The sequence below is a fragment of the Ochotona curzoniae genome, unplaced genomic scaffold, assembly GCF_017591425.1.
Source record: "Ochotona curzoniae isolate NIBS_2020 unplaced genomic scaffold, NIBS_Ocur_1.0 scaffold_461, whole genome shotgun sequence".
NCBI lineage: Eukaryota > Metazoa > Chordata > Mammalia > Lagomorpha > Ochotonidae > Ochotona > Ochotona curzoniae.
In genome coordinates this window covers 8,072,948-8,088,970 of record NW_024467120.1, presented here as the reverse complement: position 1 = coordinate 8,088,970, position 16,023 = coordinate 8,072,948, and the positions used below count along the sequence as shown (strand labels likewise).

Genomic DNA, 16,023 nt, shown 5'->3' with positions numbered 1-16,023 from the left:
GTGGACAGCATGACAAATAGGTGGTCCTCAGACTTTCATTTGCGCGATCTTGTTAGAGCATTGCACTAGAAGATAATCCTATTAAATTTAGAGAATTTGGCAGAATGGAGATTTGCAAAGGAACGCAATGTTCTGTGGGATGTCGAGTGTCTCTACAAGCACTGGATAAACCTAATAACAACTTCTTGCATGTGTGAGCTGCCTGTAGACATCAAGTGCTAACACGTGCATTGTTGTAGCTACTGTCTGCTGAATGATCAGAAAATCCTCCCTTCTGGACTGCAAGCAGCTAGAATCCAGGTTTCTGGCTCTTGTTCTTCCTTGTGACCTGGCTGCAGAGTGACTCTGTTATCATGATTTTTCAGTGGCTGAGCCTGGACATTTGTCATTTCTCAGCAGCTTTCAGATCGCCCAAGAATACAGGGCACAACTCCCCTACACAGAAATCTCCACCAGCACAGAGGCTTTCAAATGTCCCTGTGATCAATTCCTCCAGTGTGGTTGGTAAACCACCTGCACCAAGAGCACTTTGGGTTGTTCGTTTAGAATAAATGCCACCTATGTCTGGTATATCCAAGTTGCCAGGTGTGAGGACTGGAAGTTCACCTGTCTAGCAAGTACCCTTGCCTCTACTAACAATGAGGAACAGTTGCTCTGAGGCTTCAGGAGCACAAGAAGTCACAGGCTGCCCAGCACCCTGCTGGGCTAACGGCAGATTCCAAGGTGGGCAGAGGAAAATGATACAGATGTGTCAATTAGTTCCTGTGCCAGCAAACCACATAAATCCCACAGCTGGGGGCCCACAGATGGGACAGACACAAAATTGAAACATTGCCCAAAAAACTCATGTGAAAGAGAGAAATAGCATCTTAAAACTTTATATATAAATATATATGTAAAGGAATGCGAAAATATCTATGATGAACAAAGCATGAAACGGGTCAATGAAGACAAGATCAGCATTCTTACCTAAGCTTTGTTTTGGCCTCAGGCTCCAAGAGGCCTTGGCCACAGGCAGCTTCGGCCAGGCTTTTTGTCCTGCAGGTCAGCAAGCCCTGTCCATCTTCTCTTCTCTCTAGAATTAGAGCCTGAGACAGAGAAAACCAAATTGTTTTACCTTCATGTTGCCATTCCAAAAGTCTGAAAAGCGAAAGCCTAATTTTCTGAACTTGAACACATTCCTCTTTCCTTTCGAAAGAGTCCGACTGAGTTCCGTGGTTCTGGATGACACTGAATTTTGATCTACTGGTAGGGTTCACCCAACCCAAAACACACAGGCTCATAAGGAGCCACACCTGCCTGAGCTGCTGCTCAATTAAAGGGATTCTGAGCAGAAAGCGTGATGGCCAAATAGACCCCTCTCTGGGGTGTCACTCTGCTTCAGATGCCACCTTCTGATAGACTCCTCTGGGTGTGTAAAATTTTAAATCCTTTATAAACATCACTGATTGGCATAATTGGTGTAATTATAGGTATCTAAAAAGGAGAAAATGCCTATGTAACAGCTGCCAATAGTTGATTTCAGGAAACATGCAGTCACTTGTGAAGAGCCGGGCTGGGGGTATAAACACTTGGCTAATATTACTTCCAGATGGACCGTGTTGAATCAGAGATGGCAGAGAGATAGACAGAAAAGGGTTCCCTCCCTAAACATTGAGTCCCATGGGACCAAGAGGCGGGGAATGATTTCGGAGCAGGGTCTCACCGAACTGCACAGCAGGTATGTGAAGTGAGGCAAGCACAGTGGGCCCAGACACTCAAACTATGGGTAGGAAGGAATAGGTTCAATGATCTTTTGCCAGGTTTACTTCTAAGTGTTCCAGAGTTGTTCAGGCCTTTGTTAATGGGAGCAACCACGGAAAAACAATTGGCAGCTGGCTCGTTTATATATGAGGGTATTTCAACAAGTTCACACACACAAAATGAAAAAGATAAGTGGGTGTTTGGCCTACTGCTTAAGATGTCAGTTAACATACCTACATCCCATACTGGAGTATCTTGATCCCTCTGCCTCCTGACTTGTTTCCTGCTGATGCAGGCTCTAGAGATGGCTTGAGTGGTTGAGTCCTGGCCACCCACATGGGCGATGCACATAAAGGTAGATGTAGACTGGGTTCCTGGCTCTGGGCTTAGGTCCAGTGCAGGACTGCTGTTCTTGGCATTTATGGAAGGAATCAAAAAATGGAAACCCTTTCTCATTTTTCTCTCTCTCCTTCTACCTCTCAAATAATTTTGTAAAAGATGTTTATTTTGGTGCAAAAGTTTTTGTCCCCCATTAATATAAAGACATCTTCAAAAAAATTCATGGAGAATGCTAACAATAAACAAACTGTGTGGATTTTTTTTTAATTGCACCAAAACAGTCCTGTATTTAAATAATATTTTCTGGAAACTTTTTCAAGTAACTTCTAAATGGAAACAGTGGGAATGGGAATTTCTGCATTATACTGTGCCCTAAATATTTGGTCCATCATAAAATGCTTATGGTTTATTCTGAAGTTTTTACAGCCAATTTAGTTAGTAATTTTGCACTTGAACCTATAAGCACTACCCCAAACCCCTTCCTACTTTTTTGGAGAACATGTGGACTTGAGAGAGGAATTAATTGGGAGAAGTTGCAAGAACATAAAAGAATAGACCCTCTGGCAGATTCCCAAAACCCGGTCCTGGTAAGCCTGCCAAAATGGGAACCAATTACTAAACTACCACTAAGGAAATCCTGCTCTCCCCATCCCATTTCCTGAGTGTTCTCACTTCATTTTGTCAAACTGCTCACCCTTCTACAAATGAACAGCTTTCCTGAGCTTAACTAGCATGTTGTTGTTTTCTTACAAGGTAAATATGGCTAGTAGTTCAAAAGACTGACGAGGACCACTAAATCCTAAAATTCCACTCAGACTGATATTGCATCAGTCCTACCTAACATCCATCCAAAAGGAAAGACAGTGGGTGGTATTTTGTTTGGAGAGGATAGAGACTTCCGATAAAGATGTTAATAATAAAGTTAACACTGGGTTATGGTTAACCTGCAGGGCACAATGGGCTCCAATGTTATGTTGGGTAGGGAGATTTGCTAAGATCAATCTTGAGAAATGAATAGAGCGGCCTCTAAAATTCTTTTTGAATCCAGACAAATTTTCAATTCTATAATCATATTCTAAAGCACTGGGTGTTTTTGCTCCTGTTTTTAAAGCAGAATTTTTTATGTAAAGCAGGTGAAAGAGGAACTGTTCTGGCTATATGTTTTCATGTGGATTTTCATGTGGATTATCCAGACAGAAGATACTGGATCTCGGGCTCTGTGATGAATAGATAAGTGTGGAATTTCTTTCCCACTTTTAGACAAAGTAGCCTAGACCTAGTCAATTTGTCTTTGGCCAATTTGCCACACGGATATACCATCAGTAGAAAACAGTGCTGTAGGATCAATATCGTGGTCCAACAAGAAAAGCACATCAACGAAAGAGCATCCGATTGTGATGTGAGAATGCAACTTTCTGGCCACTTTCAGTTACTAAAAAAGTCAACACAGTTTTTTTTAAAATTGCCTTCAACCGTGACTTAAACCTCCTCCCTTCATCGCCCGAGTCAACTTGGGCTGCTCTGAACAGAACAGATTCCTTCCCCGCCTCCTCTCTACAGTGCCTCACTCCTCCTACATGCTGGGAAAAGCATGCAAGCAGAACAGTGCCAGTGTCCTATCCTGAGCTAGCTATTGTTAACTCTCTGGTCTTGCTGTGAGCAGAATCACTCGCAAATATCTACTGGGCGATCATGACTTTGTGGGGGTGGCAGACATGTGCAGGCGGGTTTCCTAAGGGAATACATGTGAGTTCTTCTGAAGTTCCCCCCTTCCTTGGAGGACTCCAGCCTGAATTCTTCCCACCATTCTTCCTGCTCCCCACAGTACTCCTTCTACCCTCCTTGCTGCTTGGACTCCTCCTTTAATGTACTTGACTCAGACTCAACTGTTTGCTGTCAAATGCTAAAAATATGGATGATCAACAAAACCCCATCCAGCCTGTCTTCCTCCTTTCTCTCCCTCTCTCTCTCTCTCTCTCGCCGAACACATAGCTGCCCAAGTAGATGAGTGACTGCACATAGAATGCCCATCTCCCTGTCTTCACTGCGACCTTACCTGTCATGAATTATTTTCTTGGCTGTTACCTTTCACTAACTTTGAGATGGGGCAAGGACCTACTGTGCTCTCTTTAACTACATTTTAGGACTCTGGACTCACTTGCATTACTCCCCACCATCACCACCACCTTTTTTTCCCCCCACTCTTATGCTTATTTCAGGGCATTGTGGAAAGCAGAAAATGGATTATGGCAGAATCAACTCGGCTCTAGATGACTGGGGTAAAGGGTTTGGTCCCAGTCATTGCATGCTCCCTTTAGAATATAGTACATTTAATCCCTGCCGCTTTGTGACCCTATACTCTCAAGTTAAAATTAGATTAGGGCTACAGAGTAAAAAAATCATATATGCATAGATAAAAGCCAAACAAGTAGGATATTGTGGAGGATGAAAGCTCCACGGACATTGGGCTTAACTTTCTGTAGTCCACGGAGGCCAATGAAAAATGTAAAAGGAAACATGGGGGTGGTGGGGCCCCAGGAGCAAAAGCAAAAAAGAGGGAAGTTAAAGTAGAAAACAGACTTCATAGGTATGCGCTCAATGATTGGCTCAGAAGTGGACACATGACCCAGAAGCAGCAAGATCATTTACCTGCCAAGTGCTTGCTCCAAGAGCAAGCATGAGTTTTAAAGGGGCCTGTGGAGGCTAAACTAACGGAGAAAACAATGATGAGATATGGCAATGGGGAGAAGATCAAGACACAGAAACACTACGAGAACCCCTGAACAAGAGCCGTGTGTACAGATCCTCATGCTCAGCCCACAGCCCCTTCCCCTGTCCTCTGCTGCTACCGTGGACCTGGAGTGCCACTTCTCCCACAACTCCAGTTCCATTGTAAGAAAGCACCAAGATTTCAGGTTACTTGCAGGAACCTCTGACCTCGCCATCAGAGAACCTGGCCAAAAAAAAAAAAAGTGAGGCCAGTAACACCGACATGAGAAGCAGCCTGAAGAGTTCTAATGAAAGAAGAAAAAGACCCTAGAGAGTGGAGCCCTGTTTTCACATTCATTTCAGCAAAGTTAAAGTCCCCTCCCTTTTTTACTATGTGTGTGTCATGGCTATTTCTGTAACTGCCACATTTTTTGTTTGTTTGTTTGTTTGTTTTTTAATTCACATTTCTTATCCTAGGCTTGGGATAGTAAAATCAACTTAGCATAATTTTCAGATGTCTCTACTTATAAACAACACAAAGGATTCATCTTCCATGGGGTAAAAAGTTATTGTTTCAAAGTTTACTTTTTAATCTTAGTTCATTTAGATAAATCACAGATTTTTCTCCCAGTCACCCACATGACACCTGGCCTGCTCGTCTCTCAAAGCCTCTAACACTAAGATTTCTCTACTTTCAGTGGCTACTCAAGAAAAACACATTTGAAAATACATGTGTAAAAAAATCATTGTTATACTGTTCGCTTAATTCACTTGACATGCATGGATTTCAAAAATTTTTGAACTTACAATTACAAAAATTTACTTACAATTACAAAAATCAACTTACAATTCCATTTTCCACACATGGCATGGGGTACCATTGCATCTGCTCACACACACCTATCAATATGTTCAAAGACTCTTTTGGGGGGCCTTATTTAAGCAATTTCAGCAACACATTTTTGCCCAACATATTTTTCTCCTCCAAAAAATGTTCAATAAAAACTGCTAGCAAAGCCCCCCAAAGTATTTAGCACCCCATCTTTGAAACACGGGCCTCTGGACCTACGTCTGCCTGGGGAAGGACAGAGTGTAATATGCCTTCTGAGATTACAGCCCCATAACTTCCCAGGAACTTCAAATAAATTATTCAGTCCCTCTTCTCAGGGGATTGGCAAACAAGAACAGATAAAAGGCCCACACTGGGGGTATGGGAAGGTGGAGGAAGAAAACAGAGGCTCAGAGGGAAGCTCAGGCATTCCAAAAGAGGGCATTTTTCACAGGTTTTAGGTGCTGGAAGTGGGGAAGTTGGCACAGGCACCTGGACGATAATGACAACTAGCCAAATATACAAGAGAGTTAACTATGGTTAAACAAGGCCTGGCTGCTTAGTGCTCACCAAAGTGGTTAGACACACTGTACAACAGCCAAGCCTCATAGCCCAGAGCCGGGCATTCAGCACTGCCAGTACCTCCTAAAGGTAATACGTCATGTCTTCATTCGTCTCTTGCCTTTCAGATATATGTGGTGTCAGGAGCTAGCACATTCACTGTGTTTAAGAACTACTCCAAAGAATTATGTATCTGGGAAAACACCTGGAGAACCAAGTCATTGGAGTACATGGTATTTCATTTGGTTTTTATGTCCTAGCCCTTGCTTAAAACACTCAAAGCTACAAGTCTGCTGTGAACGTCTTAGGTATGATGCAAAGCAATTTTAGGCAGTGCTGTACCAATGAGTTACAACTTTGTCCTTTAACCGAAAATCTGCAGGATGAAGGAGGGCCCTACTCGAAGCTTCCTGCCATGACTTGATGTAGGCCTGGCTTATTTGGCAGTACTCCATAAACCAATTACCCTGAACTGAAATTGTCAGAAGAAAATAAAACGAACAAAATCTATTGTCACCTATACCCATGCACGCACCGCAGACACTCACAGAGGTGCGTTGTTAACTCGGGCTCCATCAGACAGCCCCCTGGGAAATAACGTTTGGTGATGTGAGGTTTTCTTTTCTTCTTCTTTTCAACATTGAAAAGCAAAACAACACATGCAGGAAACCATAAAACCCTTCAAGTTAACTGTAGGCAACGGTCAATCTCATTAGGGTATAATGGGTAGTCTGTCGCCCTCCCTATAAAGGCTGAGTGCCTGCCTCTGAAAAATTCCCAGCTTAGGGACCATGCTGGAAGCTCTGCCCTTTAAAGCACACAGCACAAGTTTCCCTCACTGGATGTATACAGCTTCTATTCTTCCCAAATTCAGCCCCTGTGTTCCTCCCCCTCACCCCCCTGTGTTTACTCATTCTTGTGAATTGGACTGTATGGATAAATGAACACGGTGAATTACTTACACTCTTCAGCTAGGACGGTGGTGGGGAGGAAAAAAACAAAACGTGGCCGTCAGAGGGCAAGGGGAAGCCCGTGGGAGGCAGGGGGCCCTGGCTAAGCATTGGTCTACTACTTCGGTGGAGAAGACCTCTCTTCAGGAGGATGGGTTGCACGTGCCCTCGCCCTCACTTCTGACTTTTTGATCCCTGTCACTGAACCATTCTCAATCTCTCCCTGTGAAAATAGGTGACAATCCCTTGCTTGCATATTAATGGGGAAAATATGCTAAAACACTGTGGGGGCTGTGAGTTTCTAACTTCTGTGAACCTGAGAAAGACCTAGGGGGGACTTAGTAAGGCCCCAGTCACCTGCTGTGACCTGGGAACCTGTAGAATCGCTATTCCTAGCAAGAATCCTCAAGTAATTCCAGCCCTGAGAAACACTGAACCAAGGGTTTATTTTTTTCAGAGCTGGGTATCTTCTGTGTTGCTGGCACTGTGTGTTAGGCTTTCCCAGGCATTAAATTTTTATAACAACTTATGAGGTAAGGAACTAGCAATTTAATGAGCCCATACACAGTGGCCTGGCATGTACATGTATTCTACATGCGCAATTTCATTAAATTCGCACAATAGCTTTATATATCAGTTAGCATTCCCCTCCCCCTCCCGCCATTAAATAACTTAGAGCACTGAATTTGGACAAGATCTTCCAGCTACTTGTTCTCAAACCCAGCATTCTAATTAACCCATGTTTTCACCAAAGCCCAGGTACCCGCCTGTCATAGGTGTAACAAAATGCATATGCATTTGGGAAGCTCTTAAGACCCCCCTGGACACAAGGAAAATGTTAAGCCAACAAATGAAGATTAACATGACTATGTGCAAAGAGGAAGGGCATGCAAATTTGTAGATACAAGAAGTATTCGAGGTGTAGCTCCTTTCCTCCAAGGAATCTAGTGTAATGAAAGAGATGGGGAAGGCTCTCTTGGATTGGAGACTTGAAATCGTGGGCTAAGCCTGTCTCTGCAGGGCCTGGACTAGCATGTGAATTCTGCAGTTTAGTTCAAGCAAGGGGATTATTGCTGAGTCCGAAATGCCAGGCAAATGTCTTAGGCGCCTCCCTTTACCTTCCACCCCTCTGCTTTAACTGTCAGTGTGAAAAACTGGACATGCATGTGGAGATAATTCCCCTGCATGAGCCAAAGAGATAGGAGTAAACATTCATGAATATGGATGAGGGAGCTATTTCAGAGACCTCAAAGCAAAGGGGGAAAGCACACAAAACAAAACCACCACCAGGAAGAAAGAGACTCCTCTACCCTGAATAGTTAAGATGGACTAGCACTACTAGAATTGAGTTTTCTTGGCTTTAAGTATCTTCCCAAATGAAGTCTGACCCACAGCATTCCCCAGCCCAGGCCTTTCCCATGTGAGTGTACCCTACACACATACGCAGCGTTTGGTAAACGTCCACGTTTTTGTCCCAGCCAAAGTGTTTCTTCCTGCCTTCCCTCTGAGCTGCTCCGGGCCTGCCGCACCTCTGTTCAGAGCAAGGCAACACGAAGCCAGCAGCCTCGCACGCGTTGCACTCACCAGCACCTGCCTGGCTCTGTATTTTCTATTGACACTTATAGAGATTCAACTAGGACCTGATAAAACCTGCTTCAGCGAGGGGCCTTGATTCACATGTCTGTTGCTGCACAGGGACAGAAGCAGTGTCTTTCAAGAAAAAGTGCTTGATAGTCTTAAAAGCAAATCTAAGATGTTTGCTTTTTTCTATTGATCCTAACTTATCTGAGCTGTTTTGTTTCCCAGGTTTATTACGCCTTGCACCACCCAAAGCCTCAGCGTCTTCTCTGAATAGAAATTGATTTAAAGGAAAGAGAATAAAAACGCCTCTTCCATTTACTCCACCACCCAGTAGGAAGAACACACACCTCGAAGCTTTTGGTTTTAAAGCAATGTTATCCAAATCCTTCGAATCATCTATGGGCATCTGTAGTCACACAGCAACTCAAGGGAACATGAACACCATTGTAGCAGAATTCTACAAAATAAATACAAAGGTATGTACCATTTAAAAAAAAATGTATCCTAGGGGCTTAATTTATGTCTGAGAGTTGATATTTATGATCTGAAAGACTAAACAACCATCAGTTCCATGAACAAAAATGAAATCTAAGCACTTTTCTGTAGAAAAGTTCTATTTTTGCAAAATTTTTAAAGACACTGAAGACATGATGCTGTTTCAAGGTTTTTGTTGTTGTTGTTTTTTAATGGGGTATTGTAATTGTTGAAATCAAATGAAACTACAAGCCAGTAGAAGAATCCATGAAAAAAAAATTGGAAGCTGGAAGCTATATTTAAAAGATGAGTTCCACTGAAATACAAGAATTATATTATTTTAAGAAAGGAGTCAATCACTGCTTCTTATTGTACAAAAATAATGGTTTGTACTGGGCTACAAGCTCCAAAAAACTCTTCCTTCAGCCCTTACCTCTAAGCAATCAAGATGAAGGGATTATTTCCCCAAACTCATTAACCTCTCCAGCCCAGTGCTGAAAAACCACAAGACATACAAAACACACACTCTTAATGAACAGACATTTGGAAGTGAGGACGGCTTTTTTTAACCCTCAAAATCAACAGGAAGTAGTGCTGTTGAGCAAGGTGTAAACAGTTACAGGCCTCAGGCATCCCAGGTACTTGCCTGCCTGGCATGGAGCTCTCAGCAGTCCTGCTGTGCCGGATGCTTCAAGCCAGTGGCAGTCTTGAGCAGCTGTAGGGTGAGCTCCTGGCCCAGGGGACCAGCTTTCCTCCTGGGCCTGGCAGAACCCACTGGTCTAGGCAGTGGCTGCTGCCCTGTGCTCTCACACTAACACACCCCACGCTGGGAACAAGCTCAAAGGGAAGATGCTTAGCACCACAGAATCTTCCTGTTTTGGAGGGGGAGAAGCACTACCCATTTGCATTTCATAATTGGCAAAGCCTAAAGCCTCTTCTACAACCGAACGTTAATTTCACAGGTTTATTTTGTTTTCCATCTGCAAAAACCAATTCTAGCCCCTGCCAGATGACAAGCAAAAGAGGCAAGTTAAGGAGAAAGCTTCAAGACAGGCTGCCCCTCCCCCCTTCCAAATGTCCAAGACAAAGGGCGTTTTTCTAGATGTGCCAAATCCCAGAAAAATTCCTAGAAAGCGTGCAAGTCGTTGACATACATTCAACTGATACTGTCATTGCGGGGTCAGGGCCTGCCGAATGGGGCCAGAAGAACTCCGTGTTTGTCAGGAGGATGCCTTTTAAGGGGCTTCTCTCTGGGAACTTCATCGGCTTCCAGGCTATGGCAGACAGGGCCGTTTGAACACATCCTAGGGCCCTCCTGAAGTCAAGCATTGGGCATAAAAATGACAAAAGTCAAGATGTAGGGTTCAGTTCCAGCTGATTTTATTTCCTTCTCAAAAAAAGTTATTTACAGAAGGTATATATCAACAATCTGACAGGCAGTGAACTTGACATGATTAGCTGGCATGATTTTCTTTTTTTTTTTTCTCTTCCCCCCAAACATTGTTTTGTGTGGCCTTGAATTTTAAGACAAATATTCTACACGGCATATTGCACAGGATGGATGGCAAAAAAAAAAAAGTTTAAAAAACAAAAACCCTTAACGGAACTGCCTTAGAAAGGCAGACGTCCCAGTGCCTGTCATGTTATATTAAACATACATACACACAATCTTTTTGCTTATTATAATACAGACTTAAATGTACAAAGATGTTTTCCACTTTTTTTCAATCTTTAAACACAACAGCTATAAACCTGAACACATATGCTATCATCATGCCATAAGACTAAAACAATTATATTTAGCGACAAGTAGAAAGGATTAAATAGTCAAATACAAGAATGAAAAACGCAGTACATAGTGTCGCGAACTCAAATCGGCATTTAGATAGATCCAGTGGTTTAAACGGCACGTTTTTGCTTATAAAAAAAGTGCAAAAAAGATGTGATTTACAAATTAAAGCTACAGGATCCCTTTTTTTTTTTGCTGTAAATGCACCAGTTTTAAAGCCTCTGGACAGAACAGTATTTCTTCTTCTTTTTTTTTTTTAAAAAATCTGTTTTTCTGTAAAGCATACAGTGTTCAGCCAATTCTCCCTCCCCCTGTTTACAAGACTGGGGTTGAAGGGTGGGTACTGGTGGCAGGTCAAGGGATACTGTCACTTTAAGAAGCCTGCAGATTGAAGTGTAAACATGGAGAAATTAGGGGCTGATTTTTAAACTGTGTGAGATATTAACCAGCCTCCCTATTATAAAATCAGGAAATCCAAACAGCGATTTACACCGATTAACACCCCCTTTATATATTTTTTACAAAAATACACTGAGAAAATAATCAAACGTTTCATCTCTCTTGTCTTTTTTTGTTTTTTAAAAGTGTCAAAAGTCTACATTTAAATATAAAAAATTAAAAGTTAAAACTCTAGCCCTTCAGTGAAGGAGACATAAAATGGCGTGGGTAACAACAACTACCAAAAAAAAAAAAAGGTAAAAAGAAATAGAAAAAAAAAAAACCTTTAAAAAAACAAGAAAAAAAAAAGAAAGTCAAAGAAGGTAAAGAAAAAGGGATTAAAATAAGAACAAAAATATGTTTGGCCAGTATAAATACGTCCACATATAAAATGGCATCTGATTACATTTACAAGGAAAAAGAAAATACGAGGATGGAGTATCGGTGAGGGAAAAAAACACGTCCTTTCATTTACACCTAGAAGGAATAAACACATACACACTGAGAAAAAATTTGGTCCTGAATTGTTTTCTTTAAAGTCCAGCACAGATTTGAGTTGCGTTTGAATCCTTTAAAGAGTTAAGAATGAAAAAAAGCTGGTGATAATTTCGTTGTAGGAATCAAACATAGCGCCATCTATCTGCTTTTTATATTATCCTACACTATTTTAAAAACTGCTCAACAGTCTCATACAGAAATCTTTAAAAGACTGACAGGATAACATGCTATATTAACCCCACCAGTGAAATAATCCAACACCATCACGATTCCGATTAAGAGAAGAAAAAAAAAAATCTTTTTTTTTTTTCCACCCCCCCGAAACCACTCGCCCTAATCTGCGCGCGCGTGCCCGTCCAACAGTCCCAACCGAGGCCTTTCGGGGGTCGCCGGCCCCGCGCCCCCGCACCCCTCCAGTCCAGCAGGTGCCCGCCAGCCCCGCGTCCTCCGCCTTCGCCCTCATCCCTGGCTGCGGTCCTCGGGTGACTTCCTAGCGCCGGTCCCTCGGGTGGCCTCCTCCCCTCCTCATCGAGCCTCCTCAGGCTGCCGGAGCAAGGGAAAAAAGAAAAAAGGAAAGAAAAGAAAGAGGGAGGGGAGAAGGAATCCAAACGGGAATTGGCCAGCGTGGAGTCTTTCCAGTCCCAACGCTCCCCTCAAGCCTCAGCCCTCGTCCAAAAAGCATCATCACTCCGCAGCCTCGTCTTCGTCAGGCAAATCAAGAGAAAGAGAGGAGGGAGGGGAGGGGGCGCGTTGCATCCCCCCCCCCAACCGCCGCCACCACCATCTCTCCTCTCCTCTCTGGACCAAGAAACAAAACAAAATCCAACACAATCAAGCAAAAAGGTGGCGAAGCAAGAGGGCTAAGATTCCTTCAGTCTCTAGGAAAAAAAACAAAAAGAAAACCAAAAAACGAGCGGGGAGGCTCGCCGGGGGCGCAGACAAGTCCGGAAGTTCTTTGGAAGAGGAGGAGAAAGGGGTTGGGGTGGGGGGGGGTCTCTTCAAGCAAAAGGGGGGGAGAACTCCAAGTAGCTTTTTTTTTTTTTTGCCATCATCATCATCATCATCAACAACAACACCAATAACAACAACAAAAGGTCGCCCCCGGCCCCCCGCACCTCAGGCTGGGCCGGGGTCGGTCCCCGGGCCCGGGGTGGGGGAAGGGCGCGCGCGTCCCACGCGCCACCGCGCTCCTCTCAGATGACCGCGACGCGCCGAAACCGGCCCTCACTGTTTCTTTTTCTTTTTTTTTTTTTTGCTTTTTTTTTCTTTAATTCCTTTTCCTTCTTCTTTTTTTTTTTCTTCAGATTTTTTTCTTTTTTTTTTTCCTTTTCCCTTTTCTCTCGACTCTTCATCCGTTCCGTTTCTCCTTTTCTCGCCGTTTCTCCTCTCTCGACCCCCGCCCCCTCCCACGTTCCTCCCCCCACCCCCCCTTGCACCCCTCAGAACCCCCTCTTGTCGCTTCCTTGCCCTTCCAAGCTTCCCCTGTCGCTCCCCCCCCACACACCTTCTCCCCTCAGTAGGTGAAGACCAGGTTGGAGATGCTGGACTCGAGCCAATCTCCCGAGATCATCTCGCTCACCTCGGGCGTACAGTAGTCCGGGAACTCGAAGTGAGAACCGGAGCCCGGTTCGAAGTTAAAATCCAGGTCCCGGTCGAGCGCCGACGACGAGCTGAAACTGCCCAGGGACATGCTCTCAAAGTTTGAGCTGGGGTGCAGGTCGAGGAGGTCGTCCTCGAACTCGTCGTCGGAAGATGAGGAAGCCGAGGACGAGGCGGACGACGACGACGAGGCCGACGAGGACGAGGCGCGCGAGGGCGCGCTGGACGGGGCGGGCGAGGCGGCGCGCAGGCTGGCGTAGCCGCGGTGGTCGGCGGGCGAGCGGCCGGCTGCCGGGGAGGACGAGGCGCTGCTCCGGCCGCTGAGGCTCGGCCCGTCGTCGGGCGAGCAGCCGGCGCCTCCGTCCTCGTACAGGCCCAGGGGGTCGCTGGGGTCTGCTGCGCCCGCGCCCACGCCGCCTACGGGAGACGCCGAAGCGCCCAGGCCTCCGAACAGGTAGACGCGCTTCACTTTCTTGTCGCTCAGGCTCTTCGCCGGGGCCGCCAGGTTGGAGGAGGCTGAGGAGGCTGAGGCGGAGGAGGCGCTGGGAGTCCGCGCCTTGTACAGCGAGTGGTGGTCGGCGGCTGCGGCTGCGGCGGCGGCGGCGCCCAGGGGCAGCAGGGCGGCGGCCCCTGCCTGCTCGGCCGCGAAGGAAGCGGCGGCGGCCGCAGCTTTCCCGCCACCGCTACCGCCGCCGCCGCCGCCGCCGGCCGCCAGGACGAGCTTGGCGTGCGGTTTGCCGGTCCCGCCGCCCGCGCCGCCGGCCGCTTTGGAGCCGCCGCAGCTTTTCTTCTGCGCCGGTTTGGAGTTGGCGCCGCCGCTGCCGCTGCTCGCGCCGCCGCCTCCTCCCCCCGCGTGGCCGTTGCCGCCGCCGCCGCTGCCGCCCCCGCCGCCACCGACCTTGTCTCCCTTCTCTCCCGGCTTGGAGGAGGAGGAGGAGGAGGAGGAGGAGGACGGGGAGGCGGCGGCGGCGGTCGCGGCCGAGGAGCCGGCGTTGGCGTTGCCGGACTTGACCTTCTTCCTGGGCCGGTACTTGTAGTCGGGGTAGTCAGCCATGTGCTTGAGGCGCAGCCGCTCCGCCTCCCGAATGAAGGGGATCTTGTCGCTGTCTTTGAGCAGCTTCCAGCGTTTGCCCAGCCGCTTGGAGATCTCGGCGTTGTGCATGTCGGGCGATTGCTCCATGATCTTGCGCCGTTCTATCTGCGACCACACCATGAAGGCGTTCATGGGTCGCTTGATGTGCCCGCTCGGCGTCTTGCACCAGCTCGGGTCGTCGGCCTTGCCGCCCGTGGAGGCGGTGGAACCGGGCGTGGGCGACGAGGCGATGCCCAGCTCGAGGCCGGCGCCCGAGTCCGAGCTCTCGCCGGCCAGCAGCGCTTCCGTGTTCTCGGCGTTGTTGGTTTGCTGCACCATGGCCCCGGCTCCGCGGGCGCCCACGCGCGCTCACACCCTCGCGGCGGGCCGGGGGCGCGATCGCCGGGTCCTCCCGGGCTGCCCCCGGGGCCGAGCACACGCCGAGCGGAGGTGGAGGTGGGCGAAGGGAGAAAAGTCCCGAAGAGATGCGGGGACGGAGAACTCCGCCTGTCGCGCTGGAGTTGTAGTTTCCAGGCTGGAGAGGCTGTCTCGCCCGCCCTCTCCCTCTCCCTCTCTCACACTCTCTCACCGACCGCGCCGCACTTTGCTCGTCTCTCGGCTCAGACCGTGCTAAAGTGGAGAGGAGTTTTCTTGATTGCTGGTTGCTGAGGCTTCCAATGCAAGTTTCTCGTCGCTTTCCAAGCAAGTCTCAGAAAAGATTTTTTTTTTTCTTTTCTTTTCGTCCCCTGAAGTAGTTGCTTCCAGTCGAGCAGTGCTCTCTCGGTGGCTCAGGAAAGCGACATAGTCTCTAGCAGTTAGTCCCTTTCTTGTAATGCAAAGCAGAAAAAGACTCTGATCCAGGACTCTCTGTGGGCGGAATCGGAGCTAAGGAGTTTGTGCAATTATTTGGTTGCAAGGTAGGAAGCCAGAAAGCCTGCATGCAACAGACTGGCATGAATAAATATGTTTTCCCCTCCCTCTGCAAAGAGGGAGCTGGTGATGGCAGAGTTCCTCCAGTGCAGACTCGTCAAGAGCGTGTGCAAAGAACTAGAGACCCGGGAGCTCCAGGGCTCTTCCCCCTCACACACAGTTTCTCTTGCTGCAGCTTAGAGCAGACCCCAATTCCGCCTCGCGCCTCTTTATCCTTTCACAGTCTTGGCCGCAGCCAATCAGCCGCTGTAACCAACGCTTCCTCGTGCCAAGCCCCTCCTCCGAGCCTCCCATTGGCTTGGAACCCGATGCAATAATAATCCCCGCGTGCAATGAGAAGCTCCACATCTGACCTCATTCCAATTTACAGAGCAAACTTTTTAAAAGGGCTAGAAGTACAGCTGAGATTTCTGCTGCCTCTTTTTTCCTTTTGCTCTGTGTGTGAGTGTGTGTGTGTGCGCCCGCGTGCGCGCGCGCTCCCCGCGTGCGTGTGTGAAGAGGATGTTAATGC

At 46.9% G+C, this 16,023-nt stretch overlaps 1 protein-coding gene across 1 annotated transcript; it reads right to left on the bottom strand.

Annotated features, from left to right (window-relative positions):
• Positions 1-13,378: 13,378 nt before the first annotated feature.
• On the bottom strand, positions 13,379-15,706 carry SOX4 (SRY-box transcription factor 4). Its single transcript, XM_040967625.1, has one exon. The coding sequence runs from the start codon at positions 14,919-14,921 to the stop codon at positions 13,425-13,427; it is 1,497 nt and encodes a 498-aa protein (XP_040823559.1). The 5' UTR covers positions 14,922-15,706; the 3' UTR covers positions 13,379-13,424.
• Positions 15,707-16,023: the final 317 nt, after the last annotated feature.